This window comes from Prosopis cineraria, unplaced genomic scaffold, assembly GCF_029017545.1.
Source record: "Prosopis cineraria cultivar Desert tree isolate PC_DT_omini unplaced genomic scaffold, ASM2901754v1 PC14, whole genome shotgun sequence".
NCBI lineage: Eukaryota > Viridiplantae > Streptophyta > Magnoliopsida > Fabales > Fabaceae > Prosopis > Prosopis cineraria.
Window position 1 is genome coordinate 22,851,186 of NW_026555345.1, and position 10,005 is coordinate 22,861,190.

The following is a 10,005-nucleotide window of genomic DNA, read 5'->3' on the forward strand; positions in this document are numbered from 1 at the left end:
AAAAAATCATCCAATTTTTTCAAAACTGTAGAGACTGATAACATTGAAAAAAAAACTATAAAGACTAAAAGTAAAATATAATAACTATAGGAATTAATGATTGTATTTTTTCCTTATATTTTATTTGATTGAATTGGTGTAATATTACATAGTTCTATTTGATAGAGTACGAATGATAAGGTACACTAGATTTATGCAATAATTTCTCTAATTATGTATGCTCTTATGGAGAAGATATCTCACATGGTAATCATTTATCCCTCCCTCTTCCCTTTGCATCTCTGGTCAATCCTTCATCTGAATGGATCATCTGGATGAAAACAGTAGGGGGGAAAAAGGCAGCAAATTCATTGCCAAATTGTATGCAATACAATGGCAATTGCTTGAATGGCTTTATCATACGGCAGTACGATCAGGACTCAGCTTTTTATTTTCTGTGTCTCAAGCGCATTATGGTTGGCCCAAAAGAAAGAAAGAAAAGAAAGAGAGAGAACCGCATTATGGTGGATCTGCAATGTTCTCACCAATTTGAACATGCTTGAGGATAATGCCACAACCCCACGAAGTGTGAGTCCATATTCTACTCATCCTCTTAGATCCTCCAGCTCTTAAACAGATCATTTGTTATATGCGAAACTTTAGCCTAATATATAATTATTTTATCCACATTTGAACTGGAGGCCTTACTTAAATATATCAAATCCTCAATCCCATTCTTTTCCCACTCTTTTTGGGTGGGAGGTGGAAGCAGGGTAAGTCCTAGCACTGGCTTGCTTTGAAATAGAAAAATGAAGTGAGAGGAAATAGGACGAGAAAACTACCATACCAATATAGCAGAGCTTCTTTACTCATGTCATCTGTGTTGGCTCTTGTGAAATTCCTGATGTTCAAAGAACATAGCTTTCCTTTGTACCCAAAAAGACCATCGAGGACATTTAAGATGGAAGGATTTGATCATGTCTGCGAGGAAACCAACGGAGATTTTGGTCATCTGACCTATACAGTTATAATCACTCCCTTGAGAGAGATTTTGCCATTATAGCTCATTCCTATGCAAGAGATTTCGTACAGCAATAGAGCTGATTCCCTTGACAGTCACTTGAACTAGTCTTGTGTCATTTGTTCATAATATTTTCATTCCAAAAAACGGACAATTTGTGGGCTACAATTTGTGCATGTTGGCATAGGTACCTTGCTCTTTGAAGCTCATGGGATTTGAATTACAACCTTAAGCCTAGGGCACAGCACAATGCAGCCCTCGCATCAGGATGCCCTGATATAACTGATTCAATCATTATCACCACACATGATTAGATTGCCCTAGGCATGGACAAAGCAGCCTGAACTGGACTCAATTAACTTACTCCTCACATGAATGACTTTGATGAAATTCAAGACAATTAAAATTGCATCTTGTTTAACATTACACAGTAAGCCCAGATACCTGATTTAAAGATTTTACTCCACTACACCAAAGATAAAAGGCACTCGGTCCTTCTTAAAGTAAAAAACAATGCTAAAAAAAATTATTCAAGGTCCACCTAATCCAGCCCAAGCGCTTTGCCGATTCTCCAAATCAACCTCCCATTTCCTCACTTCTTTTATTTTAACCATTCTCACCTCAGATTACAAGCTAATTACAATTACAAATACAATTAACAACCCCACATAACAATGATACACCTACGACTCTACGAGTCTATGACGAACTTTATTTTCACCTGTTTGCACCAATTTTGTACCCCCGATTTCAGTTCTACCCTTCCGTTTTAAAAAATCACGGTAAGGTCGAACTTCACGTCGGGAGGGACGCAATAACATCGACGCAAGGACAAGGAGAAGTTTGATTCATGAAGAAGATTCTAAGGTGAAAACGAATGGATTAAGGAAGTGTGAAATAGATCCCTTCCAGCTCGACCCAATCCAAACCCTAATTTCAACAAACCGACATGTCATTCGAGTTTGAGCAGACGCCGAAGATCTCGCGTTGCAGAGTCGGCGACTACTGCAGACGGTTGTTTCTTTGAAAAAGAAGGCAGAGGAAGCGCGCTCGGCAACGGAGATACCACGAACGCCGATCCGGCGTAAATGGCTTGAACGGGGCAAGTCATGAAATCGTCACCACCCTTCTTCGTTAAGGCCTCGCACATGATTTTCGAATCAAGCGACTCGCCTCTTCGAAGAATCGTGACCTTCTCCCTCATCATCCCGCTGCTCCTCGCCATTCTCAAATCATCGGAGCTAGATCTCCTCGAGACCGACGTCACCGGAATCGGTTGGCTCGGAACAACAACTCGTCTCCTTTTACCTGAACTCTCAGGTCGTTTCGCCGGTTTTCGACTAGATCTAGAGCTTGGTACATAATTTTTATTATGATTACAGCAATTTCCATAACTCTGTCGGTAAATCGAAACCGGAGGCCGTCTGATCCTCTCAATCAAACAATCCTGAGGCCGTAAAACTTCCGTTCCCATGGTTAATAACCGTAACTCTCAAAAATTTGCAAGAGAATCTATAGAGAGAGAACGAGCGAAGCAGAGAGGGAGAGATTGAAATTATGGCAAGAACTTAAACTCGGCAATGAAATATGAACAGAGAGAAAGATGAAACCCTCATGGACAGTCGCTCTTCTACCTTCTTTCTTTCTTTCTTTCTTTGTTCTTCCGTGTACCTCGTCTTCTTCCTTCTGGAAATGGAAGGAAGGAGGAGGAGGTTGAATTTGACGAGAGATCTCTCTCTCACCGTTCAGCTGGTTGACGCTAACCTGTGTTTGTGGCATGGGTCGTGTAAAGAGGGGAGAGATATATAGCGCTAGAGATGAGGAAAGAGGAAGAGGGGTTGAATGAATCATGAAGGTCTGGGCGCGTTCAACGTACGTCGTTGTTTGACGCGTGAAGAGAGTTAGTGCTTAGCTAGACACGGCGAAGGCGAAAGCCACATCGTGTACTGTAATAAAGGGACAGGTGGCTTGGCTGACCTGACCAAGTCTTTGGTTGGTTCAGTTTTGGCGGCTGTGGTGTGGGGCCCGTCGACGTCACGTTTGTCCTAACGGAAGGCGTTGCTTGGGCTTTTTTTTGTTATTATTATTATTTTTGAGTTATTAATTTGTTTACAATGTCTATAAGAGAAAAACTACAAGGGATGAGTTTTCACCATGAAGCATGAATTTTGGCGGAAGAAGGCCTAAACAATAAAACAACTGAGGATTTATCTATATACAAATCAATCAATCAATTTTATTCAGGTAAAAAGAAAATTAATTCTTTAGAATCTTCATCATTTTTTTCCTCTCCCGATAGCACACTGTCGTTCTCCCAAAATTTTAAAAGAAGACACTGTCGTTCTCCCAAAAGTTTAAAAGAAGCTTTATAATGTGATAAATGATACTCTCTCTATCTAAAAATATAAAATAATTTTTAAAAAAATTAAATATTTTAAATTATAAAATATTTTTAATTTTGAGATGTAATCATTATTTTTTTAAAAAATATCTCTATTAATGTTAACTTTATATTTATTATAAGATGTTTAATAAAGATAAATATAAAAAGATATAATTAGTTTAAAAATAAATAGTTATTTTATTAGGGGATGAGATTTGATTAAAAATATTTTATATTTTTAAATGGAGGGAGTATTTTTATTCCTTTTAAAGGATTTACTTGTATTTAAAATATTTTTATATTAAAAAAAATTGAATGAATAGCCACGTAAAAGTTATAAAAAAAATAAAAAATACAAGAAAGCAAGACATTATTTCACATGTATAACTTTTTAAAACCTTGAGCCAAAAACACAACCTATAAAACCTATAAAATTATGGGTTCAAGCATATCATCGATGTGATAATTTTATTGATAAATATTTTATTTAATTGTGTATAATATTTTATTTTAATCTTTTAATTTTACAAATTATTTTAAAAAAATAAATTCTTCATCTCAATTTTTTTATATTGAACATCTAAATGTTAACAAAATATTGATATATTAAATTTACTTTTTTTAAAATAACAATGATTTATAAAAAGATAATCATTTAAAAATAAATAAAATGACACACATATTACTAATATTGTTAATTAGTAAACCTTGCATTTTTAACAATATTGTTATTTTAATATATAATTATATAGGTAAATTTGTTATGTCAGCACGCTAACCCCTAATAAATGCCAGTAATAGTAAAGTGAATCCCTGCTTGCTTCAACTAGAGCGTGGTTACAGCTTAGAAAATGATTTAAGAACAAATGAAAGTGTTCGGGAATTTTTTAACCCAAACCATATATAGTTTTAGTCAAAATAATCATTTATAGTTCTATGGGAAATCCAAACAGCCACTAAGAAACTTGAAACTTTGCATTGTCATGTATCTTTGTAATAAAAAAACATAATTAGTGTCTAAAAACGTAGCAAATTCGTATTTTTAGGGACTGATTGCCCTATTAGGAGTTTTTGATTAGTAATATTGCATTTTTAACAATATTGTTAATTAGTAAATCTTATGCAAGGTTTACTAATTAACAATGGATCCCTTAGTTATTGCAAATATTCAAATCATCGAATAAAAAATAGCTAGGAATGGAATAGAATTTCAAGATGATTATTACATCTTCATTTCATGATACTTAAAAAAAAAAAGGATGATTGATATAATATATTAGGCTAGCCGGCAAATTTGTTATTAAAATAACCTATAAAAAGATCTATTCTTTATTTTATAAAAATAAACTGTTGTTTTCACCAGAAAATATGAAACTTGGACTTGGACTTACAATGAATTCATATAAATATATAATTAAAAAATAATCCCTTTTTTTACCAACATAATTAAACAATAATCCTTCCTTGAATAATTTTTTTATTATGTATAGGTATTCTTTTATCAAATGTAATGTTTTTGGAGACACGCTTGTGCACAAAATATCTTAATAAGAATTAGAAACCTTAGTTTAATCAATGCAATTTTGTTTTATAACTTATGATTACTTTACTTTAAATTATTTTTAATTATGAGCATTAAAATTATTTCACAGTTTGAACTTCCGCTGGCCAAGATAACGGCGTCATATGAGGTTAAGGTGTCAAACTTCGGCGGGGCACTCGTCTAAATTATTTTGTGTGGGGTCCAATGAAGCCACTCAATTTCAATTATGACCGCCTGTTTGGTTTGTCTCTGAAATTGAATTTTTGGGAGAAAATCGATTTTTTAAAAGAAAATTACCCAAATAGCATACACGTGAAATAATCGATGAGGTTACAGTTTATTTTTTTATTAAGCTATCTGTGCCTGTTTATTTTATTCTCATTTTATCATATTAATAATAAATAATTTGTTAATAATTTATTTTTTTGTTAAACAAAATTTAACAATATTAGATAAAAATTTATCAATAATTTAATTTTAAAAAGCAGTATCTTTTATGTTAATTTGCATAGTTAAAATTGATTCTGACTAAATTATTCTAATATCTTTAATTCTATTCAAATCAATTTAAAAAAAAATAGTATCTAAATATATTATATTATAACATAATTAATTATAATTAAAATTAATCAATTATTTTTTATAATCAATTATATTGAATTAAAATTTGAACGAGCTCTTGAGCTATTTTTTTCTCCAGAATTTAATTATTTCTTCTTCTAATCAATTTTGTGCAGCTGAACGAAAAAAATTTTGGACTATACCTTCAAAAGGGGGAAAAAATTGGCCTTTTTATTTTGGACAAATTATGTGGCGGAAAATAAAAAGAATGCCTGAGAAAAAATTGCAGTTGAACTTAATATCTATTGAATTTGCATTTCATTTTTTATATATATCCTTTGTGTTTGTAAATGTGGAGGATGTGAATAAGAAAAATGCTTTTTTTTTTTTAAGAGATGCATTACCGTTGTATAATTTAGTTTATTTATTTCAATTATTTTCATCATATTAAAATAATCCACATACTTTTGAGTTTTATGTTTATTGTAAAACTAAATTCGATAAATACTCAAATAATGGTTAAAATTAAGATAAAAATAAAATGAAAATACAAAAATTGAAGAAAAATTATTTTCAAAAAAAAGTGGAATCTATATACAATATAAATAGCTAAATTATACTCCCTCCATTAAAAGATATCAGACATTTTTAATCAAATCTCACCCCAATAAAGTAGTTACTCACTTTCAAACTAATTCTATCTTTTATATTTATCTCTATTAAATACCCTATAATAAATAAAAAGTTATTATTAATAGAGGTACTTTTGAAAAAAAACAATAATTATATCTTAAAAAACTAAAAATATTTTACATTTTTGGACATCCAATTATTTAAAAAATATTTTATATTTTTGAATGGAGAGAGTATATAAAACATATTTAATGAACTTATATAGAAAATGTATATTTTTGCCTATGAGTAAATCTCATTACAACAATTTTTTTTTAAATTACAAATGAATGGACCATATCCATAAATGCTATGGGATTGAAGCATCGATTTAATTAGAATGTTAAGTGCGTATTATTTATCATCTAATAATTATGTAAAGACCATATCCTGCGTTATTTATAAAGACATGTTAATTAGAATGTTGGTCATGATGCTTCACCAACATTATTTAATAGTTACTTATTTTAATATTCCATAAAATCAAATGTAATCTCACTCTTTTAAGAGGTGGTGGAATGAAGCTGGCCATACAATATATAATATTGTTCTTTAATGATTTGATCTTAAATGACAAGATTGATTCTTTGGACAAGAATCTTTCAAACTATTTGTTTTTTTAAGAATAAAAGCTATAATCTTCTATCGGATAAGCTTCACCAGCCACCACCCAATGGCCTACATAAAATAGATAACTGACTATTAGCTAAATGATTAAATTAGATTCATGTTAATCATTAGTAAAAATAAAAAATCTATATTTTTAATGCAGTTAGCTTTTACTTATGATTCTTGAATTCAAATCTTATCTAGGAGAGTTAAATAAGGAATCATTTAGGTTGAACTAACTATATTATTGATTTGTCAATTAATGACTTATTGACCTAGTAACACTAAGACACCTTCAAATAAAAAAAAAAAAAAAATGAAAATAAAATTTTATCAAAATTTATAAATAACAATCAAATCTTTTAACAAGGTATAATTCCTTTAAAGTTTTTAAATAATTTTTTGACGTTAATAATTTTAAGTTAGATGATTAAATTATTCTTTATTTAAAATAAAAATAATAATAGATTTATGTGAGAAGTTGTAATTTTTTATTTAATTTTTATAATTTATAAAATAAAAGTTATGATTGGTTAGTTTTAAAACTTCAACTTCAATAATAATAAAAAATTATGTGAGAAATTGTTATTTCTTCTTCAATTTTTACAATTCATGACATTAAAGTTGTGATTGATTAAATAAAAGTGATTATGGGGATTAATTATTTTCAAAACTTCTTTATCAATCATTAAAAAAATTTCACATGTGAAGGTATGATTTTTTGTTTAATTTTTACAATTCATAGAGCAAAAGTTGTGATCACTTCAATAAAATTTGTGATTGAAAAAATTGAACTAGACTGATTATTTTTATGATAAACAAGGGGCAACTTAATTATTTAATTTAAAATTATTAATGTCAGAAAAGTAACTAAATACTTTAAAAAAATTATAACATTTTAAGGAACTTGATTGTTATTTATATATTTGGTGAGATTTTATTATTATTTTTTTAAAAAAAATTGGAATTTGAATAAGGTTTCCCCCCTGTAGATGGCGGTGGATAGAGATTTCATACTGCATATTTTAATATCTTCTACTTTTGTAAATTTACCAAAATACAACAAAAAATAACCTTTCGATTAAAACTACTTCAAATCAACTAAATTAATTTTTATTTTCATCTAATGATCTAAATTAACTTTAAACATGACAAAACACTTCACCTGAGTTGGCTCAGTGTTATTTAAGGGTGGACCCTTGCATGTTTGATCAACATTTGCATGAAAAATCTACAAAAGAAATCTTGAAAAGAAGCCTCTCCATGATTTGTTTAATGCTTCCATATATAATAGAGTGTTTGTAAATGTTCATTGGTAAATATGTGATCTGTATATCCTCCAATTTATGAGTTTTTTTAGGTAAGATTATGGTGTTGTGGAAATTTAGAGACAAAGAAAAGTTGCTAATATATCATAGTAATAAAAGTCTGGATATAATTCTTCTATGACTGTAAAACATCCCAGACACTTTCTTCAAATCTTAAGAGATGGTATGGGCAAAAACTAGGAAAGAACAAAACATCTTGAACTGGTCTTTGTCAGCCATAATAATAATACCCAGATCCTCCTTACATGGTGATAATATATCTGAACAATTTATCAACTTGAGAACTCCCTTAAAACAAAATAATAATGTAACATCTTCAATTTAAAACTTTGAATTTTAGTATTTAAAAGAGGTAAATTAGTAAAATTGGGTGATTAAGGAGTTAATGATGTTTTTAGATTAATGAATAAGGTTATTGGACTCTGGACAACTTTAAAAATGAGCTATGATGAAGTTTAGGTCAATTGGGCTTGTAAAGGTGGCTAAAATGGCATATAAGTTTGTTGTACCATGTGCATATGTTAAATTAAACACGAGCTGTGTTTGATCTTAAATAGGAAGAAAAGAGAAAATGAGAGTAGCAATGAGGGAAAGCTCTTAGATAGCTAAGACTTCACTTTTGGACTACATTAGAGGCAATCTACACTAATTTAATACTTAGGTAAGCTTTCTATTCGTCCTACTTCTTCCCTATGCAAATTTCTTTTGATTTGGAGTAGAATGGGTGTTGATTTTGGTTTTCTCTTAGATTTAGACCAAACTTATTACCTTAGTTAGGGTATTAAGGAGTTAAATCAAGTTTTCAAACTTTAGGGTATCAGGGAGTTAAATCAAGTTTTCAAACTTAGGTTTGAGAATTTTGTAATGATTTAAAATTTTTTGTTAAGGTTTTGACGATCCCTAAGTGAAAATTAAAAGATTGAGAGTAATGCAGGTAAAGAATTGATATTATATAAGTGTTTAGGTGTTAAATGAAATTATTGGAGTGTGTTAGAAATGTTAATTTTATTTAAGAGAAAATTTGAGTATAGTGAACACCCAAAATTAGGCTAAAAGGGAGGTCTAATTAGAGTTATAATTGATAATTAATATTTAATCTTGTAAATTAAATATTAATTGAGCCCCATTAAGCTAGTACATCCTTGTGGAGTAACTAACTTGCTAGAGTAATTTTTTTGTGACAAAAGGATTGAATTAATTGAATAATTTAATCTTTTTACTTGTGTGTTTTAATGGTTATGAGATTTGTGAATAATATAATATAATACAATATATATACAGGGATGTATCCACATTGGGAAAAGAGGGGGCAATTGTCCCTATAAAATTTGTAAAAATTACACTTACTTTTTTATTTAAATTACACTTGTGCCCTCTTTAAAATTGCAATTGGCTCTCAAAAAAAATCAATTGCCCCACATTCTCTTTAAAACTATCAAGCACATATATTTAAAAATATTTTTTTATCTTTTTATTTATGATAAAAATAAATTTATGATGTAAATGAAATTAAAATATATTGTTAAACTTTTCATATAATTTATTTATATATTACTTTAATTATTATTTAAAATTATATTTTTTAAAAAAATATTAATATTTATATTTAGTATGAATATTGCCCCCATTACTAAATTTTTCTAGATCCATCACTGTATGTATATATTATTGTTTTGAACTAGCATATATTAGTATGAATGTTTGATTGGAATTTTGATAATATGTTATGTGAAGTGAAATGTATTTGTAATATATATATATATATATATATATACAAGTTTGAAAGAGTTTTATGCTAAAATCATAAGTATGTACTTGCAAAATTGTATGATTCATTATATTAGTAAATGAATTGGGATAATCAATGCATGCATGAGACTATGTTGAATTGTACTATATAAACATAAAC

The 10,005-nt window shown here is 29.2% G+C and overlaps 1 protein-coding gene across 1 annotated transcript; it reads right to left on the minus strand.

The window, feature by feature from the left end:
• Positions 1 to 1,390: 1,390 nt before the first annotated feature.
• LOC129293286 (uncharacterized) lies at positions 1,391 to 2,789 on the minus strand. Its single transcript, XM_054931162.1, has one exon. It carries the CDS (start codon positions 2,472 to 2,474, stop codon positions 1,953 to 1,955), a length of 522 nt encoding a protein of 173 aa, XP_054787137.1. The 5' UTR covers positions 2,475 to 2,789; the 3' UTR covers positions 1,391 to 1,952.
• Positions 2,790 to 10,005: the final 7,216 nt, after the last annotated feature.

Bases quoted from the DNA above. Each gene is read 5' to 3' on its own strand.
- LOC129293286 (XM_054931162.1), bottom strand. From the start codon at position 2,474: ATGGGAACGGAAGTTTTACGGCCTCAGGATTGTTTGATTGAGAGGATC.